The 23,237-nt window shown below is 38.5% G+C and overlaps 1 protein-coding gene across 1 annotated transcript; it reads left to right on the plus strand.

The window, feature by feature from the left end:
- Positions 1-898: 898 nt before the first annotated feature.
- On the plus strand, positions 899-22,065 carry KIAA0355 (KIAA0355 ortholog; the record flags this gene model as incomplete). The annotated part of the gene is made up of 9 exons (XM_010082138.1): positions 899-1,572; positions 9,777-9,983; positions 12,435-12,575; positions 12,856-12,951; positions 13,087-13,248; positions 14,189-14,347; positions 18,844-18,941; positions 20,460-20,585; positions 21,077-22,065. Coding segments are annotated over exons 1-9 (2,473 nt in total), but the record flags the coding sequence as incomplete, so codon positions are not given.
- Positions 22,066-23,237: the final 1,172 nt, after the last annotated feature.

A 23,237-nucleotide genomic window follows, 5' to 3' on the forward strand; every position in this document is an offset into this window, starting at 1 on the left:
GGATGGGAGAAAAAGAAAATGTTCAGCAGCGTTTCAGAGTTTAGTAGCAGAATGACACCAACTTGTAACTGCTTTTTAAACTGTCAGTGCAGCTCTCCCTTCCTTTTGATCTTGGGTATTGTTGATAACGTATGCCGAGAGGAGTATACCAGGACAGCGCAGGAGTTAAAATCTCAAACCTTCTCACTTTTCCGTAACATTTTAAACTTTTTTTTTTTTTTCCCCCTTCACAGGAAATGACCTAGAGGCCTTACAAATACATTTGTGCATTTTTGTTCTGAGTCTACAATTGAGGGCAAACGCAGTCTGGAAGCAGCACTTCTTAATGTTACAACGGAAACAACTACCTCAAGTAACAAGGAAAGGGGAGGAAGAAGGCTTGCAATAATAAACACTCTAATTTTTACTAGCAAAAGACTTGCATAGTCTTCTGTAAACAGAGTCCAGATTTTTTTTGTCCCCTCCAGTATTAAGAAGAGACACTACAAATAAACTAATTTGGCAGACTGGATCTGTCAAGAATGTTGAGGATATTTGATCTGCTGACATAAGGATTTGCTTTTTCAAGGAAGGAGCCTCTGCACTGCTTTTATAATCGCTGTTGATCGGTGGTTTGCTCCACTTTTCCTGACATTACTAATGGGGAAAAATGTATTAAGGTATTGCTTCTAAAACTATTATTTGCATTGACAAAAATAACTTTTGTATCCTTAACAGCAAGTGACAATAATATGCTCATGAAGAAGTCATAGGCGATAACTTCTCTGCTCCAGCGTTGCTTTTGTGCAGAGTGGAATACCAAACAAGAGACAGAGCATTAATAAGATCCTTCAGCTTGCTTTTTGAGTACAGTTTATAACGGCAGCAGGGCTGCACTGAACACTGAAAATACGAAGTCAGCAAGTCTGCTGCCTTTCTCACTGCTGATACAGATTATACAGACGCTTGCCTTTTGAAATGCCTTTTGTGAAACCTATGTACACAGTCCTCCACTGTTACTGTACATAACTATATATTTGAGGAAGGAATTTGACAAGTGATTGTTAGATCAAGAAATCTTCGGACAAGCACTCACTTATGTATTGCTGTAGTGCACAAGAAAGCAAAATGGACTATAAGCGGCGCTTTTTGCTTGGCGGGTCCAAGCAAAAAGTGCAGCAACACCAGCAGTATCAAATGCCTGAGCTAGGCAGGACCCTGAGCGCACCGCTGGCATCTACGACCCCAGCATCCCCTTTGGTCTCCTCGGCTGCTGCGGGCAGCTGCAACCACCCTGTGTCCCACACTACTCCGATCGCAGACATCCAGCAGGGAATCTCCAAATATCTGGATGCACTCAACGTGTTTTGCCGTACGAGCACTTTCCTTACAGACCTTTTCAGCAGTGTATTTAGGAACTCGCACTATTCTAAGGCAGCTATGCAACTGAAAGACGTGCAGGAACATGTCATGGAAGCAGCGAGTCGACTCACAGCAGCAATAAAACCAGAAATAGCAAAAATGCTGATGGAACTGAGTGCAGGAGCTGCAAACTTTAAAGATCAAAAAGAGTTCAGCCTACAAGACATTGAGGTAAGTTACCTTGGGGGATACTGTTTAGCATGTTAATTTGTGTCATTCCTTCTTAATTGGATTTCTCTTCAAAATCAACTCTACACCAAAAGTTCTCTCTGCCTTGTTTTGTATTTGTGGGCGATGCTGGTAAAAAGAGAAACTCTTCCCTTTTAGGTTTTCTTCTTGAAATAAGTCATTTGCAGTGCCTGACTTCCAGCTATGTTGAATTAGGTATTGAGTGGGTATTTCTGTATAAGAACTTGTACTCTATTTAAAGATGTAATGAAATAGGAAAGATGCGTTAAAATTGAGGTAGTTAAAATTAGGTAGTTAAATTATACTACCTATATAATTCTCAATTATAATCTTCTATATGATTTAAAATTACAACCAGCAATCCAACAACCTCTTTCTTTGGGGAAGCTATGCTTAGTTTAAAAATAATAATAATAATAACGCAAAAAAAACCCCACCAAACCCCAGCACCCTATCCTTCCAAACCAACTAAATAAAAATTTTAAATAAATAATTTTTTTAACCTTAGCTAATATTTCTAATGATACCAAGATGTCATATTCCAAATTAACCTATACTTAGTATTATCCATTCTGAGGGGAAACCTGAACACGTGGGAGTGGCATGTGGTCATCAGTGTTTCTGTAAAACTGCATTGGTTGACTAATGATCGAAATTTGTGTAAAATGTTTTATTGCTCTTCAGAACACTTTTGTCATTGTGAGCTGTTGTGCTTAAAAGGAAAATACCGTGCTAGCACAAGAGGTTCGTGCTGTAAAACTTTGTCATAACTTCGCTGTAATTTCCACGTGCTGGCAGCGAGCGCCCAGCAGTCAGAGGTTTTGAAATTGTGGGAGGATCCCCAACTCTCATCGTGCCTGGCTGGGTATTTCTGGGTATTTCTTTTGCAGTAAATGTCTTAATTATGTAGCAGGCAGTGTTAAGTGATAGTCACATATTAGTCCCTTGTGTTTAAGTAGTTCTTTGTGTTTTAATGTATTTCCTTACAGCAGTCCTTGCAGAGTTATTCCTACAGAATTCCATCCTGAGTGGAAAACTTATTTCTGAGTTCTTTTGTTTTTGATTTAGATTTCAGGTAACTTTGTAAGGATGAATGTTATACACACATGCTTATCAAGCATTATCTGCTTTCTATAACTGCATGACTTACGGGTGCAGTAGTTAAAGAGAATGCTATTTGTAGTACGCAATAGTAGTGAGAAATATGACTGACAGTTTTCAGTGTGTATGCTTACTATAGAATGAGGGTTAGCTATATATTAGAAATGTCTTCTGTAGACTGGTACTTTTTAAAACAATCCAGTAACATCACTATGTTTAGCTAAGCTGGAGGAAAAGATATCTTTTTTTAATTTAAAAATCAATGTGGGTTTATGTAATTGGAGACCTTGATAATACCTCTGCTGAAAGACTTTTTTTTAGTTAAAAAAAAAAAGGCAAAAACATACAAAGGGCTACCTGTCTTCTAGTTGTGTTTGGTTTTGGTTTTTTTTTGTGGACTTTGAAACTCTTGCAAAATGTTGGCAACTATTTGTATACTGCTTTTATAACCTAGACAAGCAGTTCTAGGTGCTAATTCATACCCTGCCCCACACTCTGTGTGGGGAGAGTGCTGCTTCAGCAGTGAGTGGAGTCCACAAGCAGAAGCAAAGCATTGTTTGCGTTGGCTGCATGTCCTGCCAGCTTAAAGCAAAGGTAGAGAAACTTGCTTTGGTCCCTGTTTTACCTGTGTGGAGCTACCCTTGTTCCTGAGCTCCTCGTGCACCTGCAGTGCTCTCTTCACCAGGCAGCAATACATGGTAGGAGCAAATGTAAAGAGAATGCAGGCAAACCAGCTTGTGGAAATTGGCCACTTGTCACTGTACTTTTCTTACACCTTTTCTTAATTAAAACTGCATCTTGCACATAGCTTTAGAAGAAGCCAGTATGCAAGATTTATGAGAACTTTGTGTAGCCAGCCAAGTATTGCATTCTGCTTTTGCTTAAGAACCAGCAAAATTTAAGGATTTGACACGGGCTCACTTTTTTTTTTTTTTTTTCCCTAAGTCAGCCAGGGAGCATAGTTTAGATGACTTAAGTATATGGACAAGCTGGCTGAATAATTGTACCCAGGAAGCAGTTACCAGTTGCTCACTGTTTAAATGGACCTTGGCAGAGGTCAGTATAGAGAATATACGTAAGTTTGTAGGTGACTTGAAAGTACATGATATAAGTATGCTGGAAGACCTGATGAATTAAATATGACCTTGAATTGAACAAATTAGTTTTCTGGTTAGGATGGAATTCGGGGGAAAAAACTGAATGTTACAGTATTTAAATAGAAATTTTCAGCCTCACAAGTGGAGCCCACTGGGCTGCAGTTCTGAAGAACAGTTCTAGGGCTTATGGTAGTTGTATGTTGGGTAGGAGTCAGTGTTGTGCGGTGGAAAACAGTAAATCAGTGTTGTTGTTATTGTGCAAAGAAGCAGCTGTCATGGATTTAACACAACTATAATCTGCAAGAACCATGAAATACGCATTCAAGTCTCTTCACTTTGGTTATCACGGCCTTAAACACAACAGTGCACCCACACACCACTGCTGCCGCACTTAGAGAAACAGCGAGCAACTGGAGAGACACCAGAGGAGAGGAGCAATGGTAGTCAGACATCCAGGAAAGAGGACTTCAGAGGACAAATTCAAAAGACTGACTCTGCAGAAGAGAAGACTGAGAAGGAAAATCAGAATTGTTCAGGTATCTAAGGAGCTGCCAGAAGACGTGGCAGTGTTCTGTTCTTCATGTCCATGGAAGGTGGAGCAAGAAGTAATGAACTTTAATTTCAGAAGGAAAGATTCATATTAGATGCTGTGAGAATACTTTGTAATGTTAGTGAAGCACTGACGTGCATTGCTACAAAGGGTAGGGAGCCTCCATCATGAAGAACTTACAGAACAGGTTAAACCTGCATCTAGCAAAACCAGTCCAGGTGAAGTTGCTCCTTGCTTGGGACACCAGGATGACCTCTTGAGAGCCTCTTCTATTCTGCTTTTCTGTGGTCTGAAGACTGAGCTCTTTATGCTGAAATTTTAATTTAAAAAAATGTGGTTTGTTTTTTTTTTTACCCTGATCTACAGAAAAGTTAACATTTCATAAAACTACCAGCAGGACTAAAAAACTCAAATGGAAGCAGAAAAATATAAAGGCCTCGCCTGACTTCATCAGAGTTCAGAGTGTGAGAGGCAGCATAATTTTTCCTTGGAAAATATAAGAGGGGAAATACAGTCGTATCTGAAGCTGCTAATGCAGTTTTTCTAGTAGATGACTGAAAGAACTTGTAACTGTCTGAGAAAGAATTGAGAGATGGTGTAATGTCGCAGTGGCAGCTCAGCAATATTCTATGAAGAGGTACTCCAGAGCCTCTGACTTGAGGGTTGGAGCCTGGTATTATGGAAGCAGGGGGAGGTGAGTTGTAATTCATGGTGGGGTGGGAGGACAGAACCCCAAATTGATGCGAAGTACATGAGAATAAGGCTTTTTCTATGTGTGAGCCCAGCTAAGGAAAACATACTTTACCTAAGCCTTCCTCAAGAAAGGCTGTATGTTTTGAGGAAGAATGAGGAATGTAAGCAGGGCAGGTTTGGTTTGAGGAATTTAGGAGCTTTTCCAAGGTGCCACACATTTTTATCTAGTGTAGCGGACTCTAGGCCCCAGGGAAGGCAGTATCAAGCAAACTTCAAATTCTGATAAACATACACTGGCTTGGATTAGGACTAAAAAAGGTGGTGCAGCCTGGACTGTAGCAGCAGTGTGTTTTTAATTTATTTATTGTTTTTTTTAGCAGAACAGAGCTTGCTAGTTCAGAGCTGTCTGCCAAGATGTGTAAGAAGGTGACTTCTCTTGATCAAAGTGTTGGTGACAGATGGAGTTTTTCAAGGTTTCCTAATTTCAGAAATGCAAATGCTGATTTTTATTTTCTGTCTTTCCTTTTCCTCTTTCAGAAAACTATGAATTCTCAGGTATTTTTGTGTCTGTACGGGTAAGGAACTGCTTGGAAATCAGGGGGAATGAGAGTGTGTTTTATGTTAAGTTTTACAGATCTGTTGTTAAAAGTTTTGTAAGCTGGAAGAATGCAGTAAAACTGTACTTTTGTTAATAAAAGCATTAAAGGAAATCCTGTGGGGACAAAAAAAAAGAGTGGAAAAAAGTTTGTGTATTTCCTCATCTTTTGTGAAGCATTGCAGCAGCCTCAGTACTGCAAAATACAAAGAATGAACCTTGGTTTAGGTACACAGATCTCGTGTATTGTCTCAAAAGTGGTAGTAATGACAGAGATGTACATGTTGCCTTCCTAAACAAAAAAGGAAGCATGAATGGGCATAGGATATTTACTTGGATGCTCTGTTTTATATTAAATTGAGACAATTTTTGGCTTTTATGTGTATAAAATAACTGAAGATTTTTGAACAAGAAGCTTGTGGGACAAAAATGTCTGAGTAAATATAAAATGTAGGCTTTCCTTAGCAAATATTGTAAAGCCCAAGTTCAATATTTTTTTTTAAGTTGTTGCCTTTCCTGTGATTTGCAGGGATTGGCTTCAGACTTTTCTGAGTTGATGAGCTGTTAGTAGCAAAAAGCTGCTTCAAATCAGTAGAAAATGCTATGGCTTGCTGGAATGACATTGTACTCTTGTCTTGGTCTGTAATCTCATGGTCTGCTCTCAGGGCTTTTAGGTTGACTGTTAGCAGAAATGAGTCTGTTAGGTTGCCCGAGTCTCCTGATACTGTAGATGTAAAGGTGCAACTTCTGCTGGAATCTAGCTTCTCTTGTAGGTAACGCTTTTTCAGTGAGCAGCATTGGAGGTGTTCTGGTCATGAGATCACTCTTAGGAACTGCATGGCATTTCTACCTAGTAAAAGTGAATAATATTCTGCCGCTTTCAGTAATATGTGGGAAAGAGGGTTATCTCCCCATCTGGCACACCAGTTTGAGTCAGACCTCATTGGTAACCTCATTATATTGCTATTTTAATCTGGTCTCTTCAGTGGGTAGACAGGTTGTGCACAGGGCTTATTGTTACAAAAACCATTAAGAACTCTCTTCAGGGAAATGAGGGTGGTAGGAAACCACTGAGTAAGCGTGTTGCGGTGTTTTGGTTTTTGGAGGGTTTTGTTTGTTTAGGGAAATAGCAAAAAGAAAAAAAGGAAAAAAAAAAGGAAATAAATTCTACCACATAAAATGGTACTTGGAACTGCTGGCTGGTGTTTTTATCAAATTTGGAAGACTGACACTGGTTATTTGCTAATTTTATTAGTGGTAGTGTTCTGTTTTAACGGATCTGTTGGATAAGGTTTGCTTGGCAGGGAATTTGCATGGCATTACTGTTCAGCGGTGAAATCTGGCAATTTTATTTGTGCACTTTGTCCAGCAAAATACTCCAAAGTTGACTGTGTGCCCCCATTAGGAGGATAATGTGGGACAGAGTGACCTAACAGCGCATCTCCACCTGATGCTCCTGTTTGTATGTAACCAGTTTGATTGAACTCATCCCCTGTTTCAGAGGCAAGGAAGTATGAAGTGAGACCTCCCCAAAAAGTCCCATTGCTTCCGGCTGCCTAAACAGCTGGACGGGTTCCTTTAGGTAAGGTTATCCAGCTGCTGAGAGAGATTTCTTGTGACAAAAAGTTTGCAACCTAAAGACCTCATCATATATTCAATATAAATTATTCAAAGAAATGGATTAAGAAAACACCACCACTACCAAGAAAACCTGACTAGTTGATATCTGTTATGATTCCAGTTCATCTTTGATTATTACCTAGTCTGTAGGTTTTAGTTTGTTCTTATTACGGTGTAAAACAGGAGAGTCAAACACTTCTGCGTAGGGAAGGTAGGGAGAAATAAACTTGAAAAAGAGATGTGGTGTCTCTTAACTGTAAAATGGATCCATATGTTAATGTTCTGCAGATTTTGCAACAGAGATTTAGTACATTGCTTTACACGCTTCGATCACTGCTGTCCAACTCTGGCTGTATTTGTTAGACTGGTGGCGGTCATACTTCTTTCACACAGTTAAGACAGAGTTTAAGCTCTTTGGAAGAAAATTCTCAAGAAGTGAACTTCAAAGTGAGTTTGGCACCTGCATTGAGTGTTTAATGGTGCAAAAATCCTCCACCACTTTGGTTTTAACTGCTTCAATAAAATCCTTCTTACCCATTTCTGAGGAAGACTGAAACATTATTTTTCAAACAAAATAGAAGTTCAGTAAAGCAGATGTTACTATTTATCTTTATGGTTTAACATTGTAAATTATACTAGGAATGTTGTGTGCTGCCACTTGAAAACTGAATCAGTTGTTTATTTTGAGCATTATTCCCAGGCAGGGGAAACTTCAACCTCTGTACCTTAAATATTCTTTGAAACTTAATTGGCTTGAAATTCCTCATGAGTCCTAGTTTCTTCTTCCCCTGAGAACTGCATTCTTCTTACACAGAAATATCCAGACCGCCAGTTGTCTTTTCCTGCAGTTTTCTTATAAATCTTTCTAATCTTGTAGCCAGGAAAGTTGGAGTTTTATTCATTTTATCATTTGCTGACTGCTTTTTTTAATAAGGCAAACTCCACTTTCAGAGGTCAGTCAAAGTACCAAAAATGTTTAATTTTATGCCTTGTACAAAGAAGGGAAGTGATTGAACCAGAATGGAATGTCAAAAGGAGTCCGGATGCAATGGAAAAAAGCATTGCCACTTCTGGTTCTTCTGAAATAGATAGTTAATGCATATAACTGATCGTGTGACTGCAGAGTCTTGCCAGTAAGATCATTGTGTCTGAATATTTTTATTCCAGAAGAATGTAGCTGAAAATAAGCCAGATGATTTATTTGCTCCAAGGCACGATGGCTTTGTACATTATCTGTGTATTTTATGAATTATTCCTGAAATGGAATTCAAGTTGAGTCTTTTTTAATAAATCAAAGTCAAATATACATTTTAAACCATTTGTATGACCAACTCCGTAAAAGAAACAAAACACTTGAAATAGCTGTTAAATACTTTCTGCACTAATTTGGAAAATTCTTGCTTCTCTGCTGTGTTCTTGTTACGCTTTGTTGTAAGCTTTCATCTGCTTAGGGGAGCCTGGCCCTGAGGAAGCATTCCTGTTCGTGCTGCTCTGCTCTCGAGGTTATCCCTCTGGATGGCTGCGCTCCTGTCTGCTCTTACACGTGTGGTGGCTGCACCCTGAATACTCAATTTGTGTGACCTGTTTTGCTCATAGTTACTGAGGCGTATGTCTGTCTTTGGTCATGATTCTCATTAGCATCGGTATGAGAGAGGGAGGTAAATGGGGGATGGAAAGGTGCGGGGGCAGAGGTCCAGGACTGGGAGCCCAGCTGCGGCTGGCAGAGGTGGGCACTGCTTCCCTGGGGTGATGCTGGTGCTGCTCTCAGCCTAGCAAGTACAGGGAGGAACCAGCAGCCCTTCGCTTCCCTGCCTTTCCTCAGCCTTCCAAGTGAGTATTACATGACCCATTTCAGTGAAAAATTCTGAAGAGAAGATTTGTGCCAGCATTAGCAGTTCCTGTTAGACAATGCAAGTGACAGGGCTGCAGCTTTGTGTGTGTATTCTGCAGGCACTATCATATTCCCAAAATGGCACTGTGTTGCCACTGTATTATGTGGCAAAATGCTTTTGATGTGTATTACTGGTTATTTCTCTGCTTGGAAGATAAACTACGGGATTAAACTTTTCTGATTTTTATAATAATGTTTTTAAATTATTCTGATTTTTGTTGGGTTTTTTTTTAGCATAAACTCTGCTAGGTTTATGTGCAAGTGGGTTTTGTTGTTGACTTTGTCCTTGTGATAATAATTAATGTTACTCCCATTTTTGTGTTGTTTCATGTCCTCTGTGTTGCTGAGTAACTGAACTAGCTTTTCATTCTTCAAATAACCATAACTGGAATGCAGAAGTAAAAATGACATGAGATCAGTTTGATCTCCCCTTCATTCATAGAGACCAGTGCTCACTCACTCTTTACCTTCTTTGAAGTAAATGGTTAAATATCATGTGATACTACCTGAAGTGTTATTTTAATAGAGAAAGATCTGAGTTTAACTTAGTTCCTTACCCCAAATGCTGAACAAAAAAGGAATAAGGGAAACTTTTGTGAAATCTATTTGCTTGAAACTGGTTTGTTTCTTCTCCTGCAGGTACTTGGGCGATGTTTCTTGACGGTGATGCAGGTCCACTTTCAGTTCCTGTCCCAAGCTTTGCAGAAGGTCCAGCCAGTGGCACATTCTTGCTTTGCTGAAGCTGTAGCTCAGGAGAGAAAGAACGTTAGTGGGGCTGGAGCCTCAAATTTAAGCCCCACAAATGAGCTAGAAGATGCAGTAAGGTCATGGAGAGGAGCAGCAGAGGTACGGAGGTCTTGCTGTGGTGACATTGTATTTAGTGAAATGCCAGTTATGTTTAGTGAAACCTAAATTCAGGCTGGATGCCCTAATAAAGGAAGGAAATCTCTGATTTTTAAAGGCATGCTACATTTGGAGGGAGGAACATGGTGCAGTTGGTATCAGATGCTAAAGCTTGTTTTACCTATATATATACCTATATATATATTATACTATCTTTGCCTGTGTAACATTTTCTTTGTGGTATGATTGTACATAAGGAGTACACAAACAGTGGAAACAGCTTTTTTTGATTAATAATGAATTAACAATGTTTGGCAGACAGAGGGAATTTAAAAAAAAAAAAACAACCTCTATACAAGTCTTTGCAAAAACAGAGCAAAGTCTTTATAATTTAAATAATGTCTCTTTCTCTCAAATTTTGAGGATGAATTCTATTTTATACTTAAAAATCTTTACAGTAACTTTTAATGCTTTCATCTTCATGCTGTTAAGCTTGATGTTGCTTGATCCGTCCATTGTTGGAATGTTAATCATATTGCTTAAATGTACTGCTCTCTGGACTTGTATTTTCACAAACACTTGCCATCTGTGGAATCTTTACTTTTCCTCACAACAAAAAGTACTTTACAAAGAAAATTAGTTTCATGAGCTTGTGTGCTTTCCCTTGCACTACTGAAGTCTGCAGACTGATAGATCAGAATGGATTCAGACACTGAGTGCATGGTTTCCTTAAATTCAGGTAACTTTGAGCGTGTGCTTTGGAAGTCTAATTTGGCAGCCCACGCGGGCATGTTAATCATCTTGGCTGGAAATCTTGTCAGAGTTTTTCAGTTTATCAACCAACATCTTCAAGGTATATGAAAGCAAAGAGGTTTCCTTTAAAAATACGAATGCAGAGGAATTATTTGTAATTTTTACTGCAGCGTAAATTTATTTCACTGGATAAAATAAGGATTTGGGAGTACTTTAGGTGTAGTACAGATAATTGTAACAGGTATAATCCTGGTATAGCTCTACTCCTTTTGCATAAAGCCAGTTCATTTCATGTTTAATATACTTAGTTCCTTAAAACTGTTACAATTTCTAGAAATGCCCTGCAGTTGCTATCAGTTTGTTTAAAAGGTGGTTAAAATTAAACTTGGGTTTGCAGAATCTAAGACCTTAACTTTCTTTTTTACCTTCTTAACAGCCCACTTCAGCTATTTGTGTATAATAAAACCTGTATTTTGAAATAGAGTTTAGTACAAATGTTAGACTAGTCAAATCCTTTAATTATTAAAGATACGTGGGGAGGAGAAGAGACAAACACAGATTCTCCCTAGTTCCAGAATAACAATAGAAGAAACTTCTCAATTTTTATGATTGACTAAATTTACTGAAGTATTTGTCTGGAGTTTTAGGATAGCATAAGAAAAATCTGTGCTCTGTAAATAAATAAAATCTCTTTCTCTCTCTGTTATAATTGTAGATAGACTAACACACAAGTCATTTTGATAAAAGGGAGATTTGGAATACTGAAATCTTTCCAAATTCTTACTTTGTGGAGCGGAAGGCAATGCATTATTTCCATATAAAATCAGCCTCTTTGGCAGGAGAATACACTGCTGTTTCAGAATAAAGTTTAAGATGAGACTTTCTCACTAGCTCAAAACTTTTTCCTTTTAAGATTTTTCACTTGGAAAATGCTGTAATTCTGTATGTGTTGATGAGGTGAGCAATGTGTCTGTCCATTGGCTGCGGCACCAAAAATCCCCAGTTTGGACATCCTGCTTTAGAGCAAGACTCCTTCCTAGACTGAAAAATAAGCTGTATCTGAGGCCTGAAATGCAGTTGAGAGTAGGTTTCTATCTGTTTCACCCCACTTGCTGTTTTACAGTTAAAACTAGATATTTGGCTTTCCATATTTATTTTTCAAAATCATATCACATAAACCTGTTCTTACTGTGCTGAGTTGATCTTAGTCTTGTGTGGCTCTTCTCAAATCGCACCACAGTAATCACTCTTAATTTTGTAAAGTATATCATCTTATGTACACAGGAGTGTTTGTACACATGATTAAATCTGTCTTCTGTTTCTGTGGCAAGTAATATCCTTTATGTTGAAGTCATAAGTCCCTCATCTGGTTACAACAGTCATCATGTGGCCTGTGTAACAGGATCCGTAGTCCTGAGAGGCAGCTAAAATAGTAACAGCAAACAATGTTGAATTAAGTTGCTAGCCAACACCTATATGCCATGCATATTATGTGAGATTTGTACTTTCAAAGTAGCAGTAGAGGTCTAATAAATTGTAATAAATAATCTTCTCCGATCCTTTCCGCCAGGTGCTGCTTCTCATCTCTTTTATAATGTTTTAAACTCAGTGAGGTTTTTTTCGTCTTTCTTTAAATTTAATTAAGCTTGACCTGGTTTAATGTTGAACCTCTTTACCCTGGATTTTTGTTTTACATTACAGGCCACATCTCGACTGCGAGAAAGAGGCTGTGACGGATGTTTAGCAGGAATTGAAGTTCAGCAACTTTTCTGCTCGCAGAGTGTGGCAATTCCTGAACATCAGCTCAAAGAGCTAAACGTGAAAATTGACAGTGCTTTGCAGGTGAGTTTTTTTAAGGTCTGCTCTTTTCATGTGCATGTGGTACAGTCAGCGGGCCAAGGAATGAAACAGCGAAGGTGTATAGTATTGTGGAAATACGTACCCCAGGCAGCTACGAGGTATTTGAGAATTACAGTATTGGAATCTTATTGTAAATGCGTATATGCTGTAGAATCAAGTAGGGTAAGTCCACATAACGATTCTTATTATGTATCCAGACACGATGACTGCATGCTAACTTGCTGATAAGCCTGTTCTATCTCAACTTCTTGTTTAATGTCAGGCTTACAAAGTGGCTTTGGAGAGTTTAGGCCATTGTGAATATGCAATGAAGGCTGGCTTCCACTTGAACCCAAAAGCTATTGAAGCAAGTCTTCAGGTAGGATCTGCTAAACCTGCTCTGTCTTTCATCCCTCCTCACCTTGACAATAACTTAAAAAAAAAAATTGGACTCATTTTAGGATTTTTTTAATGTCTTCATTTCTTCCAGTTGATCTGTTCTTTTTTATTTCAGGGCTGTTGCAGTGAAGCTGAAGCCCAGCAAACAGGAAGGAGACAGACTCCACCTCAGCCAATTCAGTGTGAGCTGCCCACTGTACCTGTTCAGATAGGATCGCATTTTCTGAAAGGAATATCCTTTAATGAGTCTGCAGCAGAAAACCTGAAGCTGAAAACGGTAATAACCTTGAATCTTAACCACAGGAGGGGAGTGGAAAAAAAAATAAAAATTAGATCTCCTTAAAATTCAGAGAACAGCTGCAGTAGAAGTTCAATGCCAAATGTGTATTTAAAAGTGCGTACTTTTAGCCTGGCTTCCTGTGGAAAGAAGATGTTGATAACAGTGTAGGTCCACGCCTGCCTCTGATAGTGTTTTAACTACCTGGGCGAATTCGGCCCAATCTGAGAGAAGTACAGAAATCTGGGAGGTAATGAAGCTTCTATGAACTTTTTGAAAATAAGAGGGTTAGATATCAAAAAGTGCAGAGGAAAGTGCACTTACAGGTGCTGCACTTCAGAGCTTTTATCTTCTTAGGTGCCAAAATAAGTCTGGCTCAGATCATTCTAGTGCTAAGGGAGGTACTTGGAAAAAATATTTTGTAACAAAGTTCCTTTTAATGTCTTCTTACAAACTTTAATAATTTTTAAAAATAATTTAAAATTGTGGAAAGTTAATTCTATATTCAGTATAAAGGAATGGAAAATATGTCAATTCAAAAGTAATTTGGGCAATTTTAATAAATTTTTTCACCTTTTTTTTTAGATAAGCCCAGTTCCTTGTTCCTGAAATAGTTGAAACAATTTACAGCTCAAAACATTGCTTTTCTGTTGTCTCTGCAGTGCTTTTTGTCGTTTTTAATTAAACCATTTTGCAAGAATATATGCAAAAATAGTGTTCATGATTTTGGAGAATTATTGTGTTCCAAACAGCAGAGACAGTCTTCCATATTTCTGTTCTGCAGTTGAGCTCTTCCAGTAATACATGAGTGTTCAGAGGTAACAGATGTTATAGTTGTTTGAAAGATGTGTAGAACAATGATACATACATACGGAAGCATTGGTGTTAACACTTCTGAATCATGTGTTTGGTATGACAAAGTTTTAATGATTTTTTTCAGCACACAATGCTACAGTTGATTAAGGAAGCTGGATGCCATAATGGACTTACACCACGGGATGACTCTCCTGTTACTGAAGTACTAAATCAGGTTTGCCCTTCCACTTGGCGAGGAGCCTGCAAAACTGCTGTACAATTGTTGTTTGGCCAAGCTGGGCTGGTAAGTGACTACGGATAGGCATAGCAAATATCCTGAAGAGAAACTAGATATTTGAAAAGAGTTTGGAAATTAATTTCCAGTGTCTTATTTTGTGTTTCTCCATTTTTAATGCTGCAGCTAACTTGATGTATGAACAGAATATATCCTCATAGAATGCAAGTTCATAGATGCTATCTGTAGTTGACAGGAACAGGAGAATGTGCTGTGTACCTCGCACTTTCTGTTATTAAAGAGAACACATGAATTGAAACTTCTAATTCATAGTGAAATAGAAAGATTCACAAATCTATAGATGACCATGTTAAAAAGAAACACCCCTTCCCACCGTTCTCTCGGATTAGCTTTAAAAACTTCAGTTTTTTTCATTTCCTCTCTGCTTTGAATGGAGGCTGGGTTTCCTGCCCAACGTAAACCAGGAAGTCCTCTGCACTGAGTAATGCTACCTGATACCTCCAACAGAGGACAGGGCAATTAAATACCTTGCTATAGACATATGTGTTCTTTCGGAAAAAAAAAATAAACCACATGGATTTTACAGTATGTAAACAGGTGCTAAAAATAGATGCTTGAGACATGGTCTGATAAGAAAATGCATTTGTGCTCCCGTAACCAAGTACTGCGATCTCTTCATTAAACAGAGTGTTCGTTCATGACACTTGAGTTTTTTGGACTACTTCAAGTTTTAATTTGACTGGACAAATAAAATGGGGGCAAGAATGCAATAGGGTAGGAAGGAAATGCACGCATAAAGGTACACTGTGGCCTGAGGTGTTTCAAAGAATAACTTACAACAAGCTAAATGCTTCTTGTTGATTCATATACTGATTCTTTGTTTGAGGTGATGGCAAGCTGTCAGGACTTTGTAACTAATTGTAAGTTCTAGTGAACGGATCCATATTGCTACATACTTTGTAGATATCACATTTTTCAAACAAATCACACAGCCAGTTACGTGACTTTGACCTCCCATCCTCATTCATTAAACCATACAGTTTTTGGTAGCATGAATAGGTTCTCCAGTAACGGTGAATGATAAATTGTAAATAATAAATTTGTCAGATATTTGTACTTTAGCATTCCTTTGATACTAAATATCAAATATTAGGTATTCCCTTAATATTAAATATCTGTTAGAGAAGTAGGTTCAAGTCATACTGGAATTCAACTGACTTTTCATATAAAGAAGGCCTAAAATCAAAGGGACAGACCACTAATATCGTAACAGCAGTGCACCTGCTACCAGTCGTTACTTCAGTGTGATACAGGGATTTAAGGAGAGGAGATGGTAGTGCATTAACCACTTCGTATAAGGAATTTTTACAGGGAGCCTTAAGAAGGTGGTGTCTTTGCAGGAAGAGCAAGCAACTGTGGAATAGTAGGATTGATGAAATTTCTACTTAGGTGTTTTCAAGGAAAATATGTATTAAATATTAATAAATACAAGAAGAACCAGAAAAAAAGGATATGGTTAAGTGGGATTGTGTCTTTACCTGCCCTAGTTCATGGCAGGATGCTGAGAGTCAGCAGCAAGGTACGGGAAATGAGGCCAAGAAAGAAAATGTTTCCCAGCAGCCCTATGGGAGTGTGCCATAACTCAGGAGGAGTTCTTGGCTCCTGAGTGTCTAGATGAGGAATGCCTTGGAGGATGCTGCACCTCCCACCATTTCCTGTCCAGGGGGTTTCAGTGATGTGCACACCCAGGTCCTGCCCTGATGAGATCTGGGGAGTGGCCCAAGGCACTTTTGGACTCAGGAGTCTGGAAATCTCTTGGTGCCCCCTAGTCTAGACATAACTAGTTCGACCTGCTGGTAATTAAAGCGCTGATATTCTTCAGGTTTATCATAACATTTGGAGAGTTGTCAGCATAAAACTTATTTATACATTCTCCCAAATGCCAGTGCTGATATAAGGAATATTACTTGTGTTGAATCAGGAATGTCTCCAAAGATTTTTGCATGTACCTCAGGTTCTGAAAGTAGCAGGTTTCCATCTTCAAAGACACAGTAATGAGCTATACATGTGACAAAATACTTGCGAGCCTTCTCTGCTTGGTTCATTCTCACTTTGATTTGTTACAATTTGGAAGGGTGTGAGGGTTGAGGTTTTTCTTTATAAACTGTGTGCCATAATTTTTTACAGGATTCAATTATGCTTGCATGTAGCCTCATGCAATGACGAGAAATTGTAATTTGCTTCTTTAAAGCATTCTTTGGGTGGAGATGAGAGAGGAAACACCTGTAAAACAAGAACAATAGATGTCTGATGCACAGGAAGCTATCCTCTAAGCACCCACCAGGCGGGGAGGGAGAATGTGTTTATTTTGAGTTTATTTTGTGTAGAACTCGCATAAATGAATCATGGGACAATATTACATAGTCTTTGGTTTACTGTTTTTAGAAATAAGCTGTGTGCATTAGTTCAGAATTGTGTGTAAATTTGTTGTTTAAATACCAAATTTAAAAAATGAACATTACTTGACAGTCTTGCTGTCTTTAGCCTGTCTTGCCATGTGCCTTTTAAGAAGAAACTCATTAAGAGTGGAAAGCACAATGAGATGTGACTTAGTTTGCTTGCTTATTTTAGGCTTATATTTTTTAACATAAGAAATAATTTTTCAAAGTGTGGTTTTTAAGTTTTTACTTTAGCATATATATTAAGAATTGTATTTTCAGATTTGGGTCAGCTGAAGAAATCTCTGTGTTTGAATAAAAGTAATGTATGTTTTAAAATAGAGGATGAGTTTTATTTCAAAACTTCAAATTGGCCTCATGCAAAGTCATGAAGAGAAGGTTTAACTGAGTCTCTAGCCATCCTTTTTCATGCTAGTAGATCTTTCTGTAGCAAAAAAACAACATGCATTGCAGAAGCACTAGATCTCCTAGTAATATTTAAATCCCAGATGTCGTAACTCTGACTGAATGTTGAGAAATCTAAAACTTTTTTTAAAGGGAAAAAAGGAAGATACAGGGACACACGCACCTCCCCTCCCCGCCCTCAACAAAGCCCAGACCACGAGCACTACCACGCACCACTACCAGAAGCTGATCTAGGTCTGCACAAATCAGAATTTTAGTTCTGATTTACAGGTCTGAGGTGCAGACAGTATTTTTTCATGGGAGCTGAGAAAAATCACTCCTAAGTTCATCTCTCCTTATCCCAGTTGTCATTGCAATAAAACTGAATTGAACATTACCAAATTACTTAAAATTAAAATGGTACAAATACAAGGAAAAGAGTAATGGAGTTGCCCTTTTACTAAATGAGAGGTATTTTAATGAGTGACTAATAGCACGGTGTTTTGTCACTGTGCTTAGACACGTTTTACAAGTTCGAATTAACTTGGGCAAATGCTTAGAGTCAACTGGAGAAAAACTAAGATTCTATGCTAAAATATCTAAAAGGTGAGAAATAATTGTTTTCCAGTGTCATTGGATGGTTTTGTTAAAGCAAGAGAAGAGACTCTCAGCATTACTCATATTTCATGTTTCTTCACTAACCACTAGTAGACAACCAGTTAGAGGTAGAACCAGTGTCAGATGATTGCAAAAGAGCCAGTAGTATCCCTTGAGGCCTGTTTATACTGGAGGACTTTTGCCATTTCAAGGATAAATGGTACAGCTAATCTGCTAGTCACTGAAGCAAGAACTGCTGACTGCTGCCAAAAAGCTGCTGGTTCAGCATGACCAAAATAGGAAATTATGGAAATGATCAAAAAGGCCATCCCATGCAGACCGGACAACAACAGAAAGCACAACCAAATACTGAACTCACTATCACTGGTATTAGGTGAATCCATTCCTTCTCAACTCCATAAAAAGAAAGGTTCATGAGAGAAGGTTAATTTTCAAGGCATTCCTCTTCCATGTATCTTCATGATGTCTTACAGAAAGCTCAGATTTCAACAAATTAAACAGCCACTTTTCTTCTCTTTATATAATAGGGAATTAATAACAGTCCAGTTCCATTAGGTAGAGTAGAGAAAGCTTGGTGTGGGATTTTATAACCTTAAAAGGGGGGGGGGGGTTAAGAATTGTGAGCTATCTCAAGAGTTTCAGACTAAATACTACCTGTCTGTATCATACCATGCACTGCAGTTAAATTATTTAAAATATTTCAATGAATAGGTGTTTGGGTGCTATTTAAAGTAGTAACAGTGCGAAACCTCTCAAATGTAGGGGCTGTTATACAAGGCCATTGATAACCACTAGCTGTTAGGTAGTTAGTGATGCATAACTACAGTATGTAATTGCAAAGAATTAAGTCCTTGAAATATAGGGTACTGTATCAACGTAATCACTTGATATCTAAACAAAAAGAAAGAATATAAAAATAGAAAACAACTTGTAATGATTATCTGAGTTGATTTGTTTTTATCCTGTTATTTTTTGCACCTGTAGCATGGCAGGGAGGTTAAACTATCACATCTTAACTATGGGGTTGATAAAATAACTAGAACTCAAAATAATTTCCCTTTTTATTTTCATTTTATTTGCTAGGTGGTTGTGGACACAGCACAGATTGAAAATAAAGAAGCCTATGCTCCTCAGATAAGTTTAGAAGGATCCAGAATTGTGGTGCAAGTTCCATCAACTTGGTAAATAAAAATACTGTGTTATAGCTTATAGTAATAGCTGTGACTGAAATGTATAGGCAAAAATATTGCAGTACAAATGGAAGAGAGAATACTACGCAATTATGGCATTATCTTCCTTAAGTTCCTTTATCTGGAACTGTTTGAATACCACCATTCCTGACAGACTGGCAGTTGTACTTTAGCTGTCTTTGTACTAGTGCTGCCTCTGTTGGAGGCAATAGAAGAGAGGCAGTGCTGGGGCACTAAGACATACTTTTAAAGAAAAAGTAAAAGCTTGATGATGAAAGATAAGGTTTAAAAAAAAAAAAAAATCCAGTAGTATGTGTTATGCTCTTCCCCAGCAGGTCCTCACAGCTGTTACCTCAGCAAGGCCAAGAATTAGATGAGATTGCTACGAGAGCTTTAGCTCTTTCTTCATTGAGATGTTCTTTAAGTGCTTCCTCGAACTGCAGAACTCTCTGGTCTGAGAGATGCTGTTCCTACCAGTTCAGTTGACTGAATAGAAAAGAGTGTTACAATTAATATGCAGTTTTAGGTGAGGATTTCCTCCCTTTCGAAACAATGATTTGGAATTAGAACACTTCCTTCCTCTTTTAACTTCAGAGTAGCCAGCATTAAGAATTTCAGTACAACACAGTTCATTCATCTGAATCCTTAGGGAGATAGCCTGTTACTAATGGTACCAATGTCCAGAAGTACGAGTCAACTGATAGCCTGTTACCCAAATACATCTTTCATTCCTCTGCAGAGTATAAACTGTCACTTCTCTATTCTCTTTCATAATAGAGCATTTTACATAAAGAACTAAAATAATGCAGAGTGTTTAGAGCCAGGCTTCGCACGCTCTGGAAGAGCTCCGCCTGCTGACACACAGTGAGAGTGCCTCCTTACTCCGCTCTGCTGGAGGGGCTCGTTAAGTACTTGATAGATGTGCTAATATTTAGGTTTATGTTATTCTCATTTTACCTCAAATTTACTCCTAATTCTGTGCTATTAATGAGAAAAAGTAACTAATTCTGCATCTTCACAGCTCAGTAAAATCTTCCCCAGACCGTTGGATATGCCGAATAATTTTCCACATGGAGTCTGTCGGGCTGGGGGGGTCTTAGCGCTGGATGCCGGAGTGCACCTATGCGCTAGGGTTTGTGTGAGGTTTGTTGAGTGCTCTTACCATTTTCCAGAAACGGGCTTTATGTATTTGTTATTTCTTACCTCAGTGCCTGAATTATGGCCACTCAACTAAAGAGCTAATCATTAATCATGATTTTAAAATAAATTATCTAACTCTTAATTTTACAGTTAGATTAGTTGTATGTTCAACAGTAGAAAGAACCTGAGTCTGCAGGCGTAGTCTTTAGGAACCCTCAGGCACTCATACATTATGCTGCCTTTATTAGTTGCACCTCTGTAGGAGCAGAACTAGTGCATCAGTTGGCCTTCTATTATCTGACTGGTATGGTAAAGTTGTTTAATGTAAAAAGTAAGTTTTTATTTTTAAGTTGAACTTAATGATTACAGGTGTCTGAAAGAAGATCCAGCCACAATGTCTTTGCTACAGAGGAGTTTGGATCCAGAGAAGACTTTGGGACTAGTAGATGTGCTCTATACGGCTGTGTTTGACATACACAGGTGGAAGGAAGGAAGGTACATCTCCTAGTGAGCCTCATGCTTTGCTTTTCTAGTTTAAACAAAGCCACCATTGATGAAAGGTCTGTGCTGAGGAATTGGATAGTCCCACTTCATCAGAAGGGAAAACAAGTCAAACTGAGAGCAAGAAATTGGTAATCTATGTAGGTCCCTTGTGTGTACATACAGAGATACAGCAGTCTTTTTAAAAACAAATCATCAGCTTATCCAAGTGTACAAAAGTATTTGTTTCTCTCCTACAAGAATACTTGATTTATATCACATTAGGTCTTGAAGCACAATTAAAATTTCTTAACGAATGGAAGGTAGCTAATGCTATTGCAAATACTAGTAATAATTTGCATTGTTACGTTAAAAAGTAGATGATGAACTTGGCGATTTTGGTTTTGTTTCTTCACTATCTGTTAACCCAAACACACATTTTCCTCCAAAGTACTACCTCAGTTTATGTATTAGGTGGTTTGATAAACGTGTTTTTGTTGGTGCAGGGAGCAAGCTTTGCCTTGTATTCAGATCCAGTTACAGCGTGAAATCTCAGACTTTGGGAATCAAGTTGACATGCCATCTGGAAATGGAAGCAAATCTTCAGGTGGTCTACAAAAGACATTCTCAAAACTGACTTCACGGTTTACAAAAAAAACTTCCTGCACCAGTACAAGTAATACTGGAAGTTATTCAATCCCCAATACACCTTCCAAAAATGTCTTCATAAGTTCCAACTCCGAGGAGAAAGCTAAAATGCCCACTAACATAGACGCACGGTTACAAAGCATTTTGAACATTGGTAGTTTTCCTAGGACCACAGATCCACTGCAGTCAATTCAGAGCACAAATAATCAGCTAGTGAATGGGTTTCTAGTTGAAAGATGGGACAACTTCTTCAAACCGGATGATGGCAAGGATGACAAAGGTATGAATTTACCAACTGACCAAGAAATGCAGGATGTTATAGATTTCTTGTCTGGTTTTAACATGGGCAAATCCCAGCAGACTTCTCCGATGGTGAAAAGAAGGAACTCTGTTGCATCCTCTACAGCAACAGAACAAAAATCAGGAACAATACAACAGCAGCCACAGTCTGTCTCTCACACGCCACTGCATTCTTCTCAGCCAGGCTTGTCACAGCAGCAACAGTCACAAAAGCAGCAGCAGCAAATGCAGTATTACCAACACTTGCTTCAACCTATTGGACCACAGCAACGTGTACCTGCCAAATGGCTGACTAATTCTTCACAGCAGCCATCCCAAGCTGTTGGAGCTGGATTGTCTCATATGAACCAGTGGAACAATCCTGGTTTTTCAGATTTAAGCTCTGATTTGTACAGCTTGGGTCTTGTGAGCAGCTATATGGACAATATGATGTCAGAGATGTTAGGACAGAAACCACAAGGACCTAGAAACAACACATGGCCAAATCGTGACCAAACTGATGGAGTGTTTGGGATGTTGGGAGAAATCTTGCCGTTTGACCCCGCAGGTGTGTGTCTTTTCCTTTATTATGTTTTTTTATAAGGGTCCTTTTACAAAGAATACTGTTAAATACTGCCAGCAATGACTGTCATTTCCTAGTGCTATCCACCAGATGCTAGGGTGCTTACAAAGGCAAGCAGGTATTTAATGCTACAACTTCTTTTTTAACAGGTGAACTACAGTACGAGCAACTTTCATTAATAAATAAGAATGCAAACAAATGCCTTGTTTCTTGTCCCAGCTGTAGTAGTTCTAACCTTTCTTATATGGATCACATCAAAGTACTGAAACAGATACTTACAGATGATGTTCCTCCTATTGTTAATTTCTAAATTTGTTTAAAACCATTGTTAACTCCTGAATTTACGTATTTTACCTCTCCCCAGAATGATCCTTCCTGCTCTTTACCACCAGTCTTGCAGTCTGCAGATAGAGCTGGATTGTGTCTTTCCCGTATCCCTGCACTTCCCCTCCATTACTGTGCAATTCCATGAGAGTCAGACTGGTTCCAGTTGTACAGCTGTTACTGCAGTGAGAAGCTTGGATGCTGAAGGATTAGAGCAAGTGCCATATGGTTTGCCAGACATGTTTGAACCAGCAATAACTTGTAAATATAGAGGGATTATTGTCAAAGATGAAGTCAGATAAAATTTTATAGCAACAAGCAAATAGCTAAAGACTATGAAATTGACTGTTGTGTCTAAGAGATTGATGAGTTCTTCTGACAGTAGTACTAAGAACAACTTACATATCTGTCCTCTCCTAAATGTAATTTCTGTTGGCCTTGGACATAGCTACAGAAACTTTGTAGTTTGAATTTGTGAAAACTGCCTGGAGAGAGGCAGCACTAGAACAGGAAAACCTTTTATCAAACCATGAGTCCTTTTCCCACGCTCATTTGCACGCGCATGTGTGTCAGGACTGCGCAGGCGTCTCAGAAACCAGCTCATTTGACTTGATAGTTATTTTCTCAACTTACTTGCTAAATTAGTGGAGTTTATAAGGCAAAAATAGGCATCGTAGTTATGTTATCAAAAGCTTCTTAACAATTGTAAGTCTGAATTAGCATCATCTTATTTAAACATATGGTATATACTTAAGGATTGCCTTTAAGGAAGGATGAAATTATTTTCAGCAAGCACCAAATACATGTATGTGGGGGGGGGGGGGGGAGGAGTG

Source organism: Pterocles gutturalis, unplaced genomic scaffold (assembly GCF_000699245.1).
Source record: "Pterocles gutturalis isolate BGI_N339 unplaced genomic scaffold, ASM69924v1 scaffold15579, whole genome shotgun sequence".
Taxonomy (NCBI): domain Eukaryota; kingdom Metazoa; phylum Chordata; class Aves; order Pterocliformes; family Pteroclidae; genus Pterocles; species Pterocles gutturalis.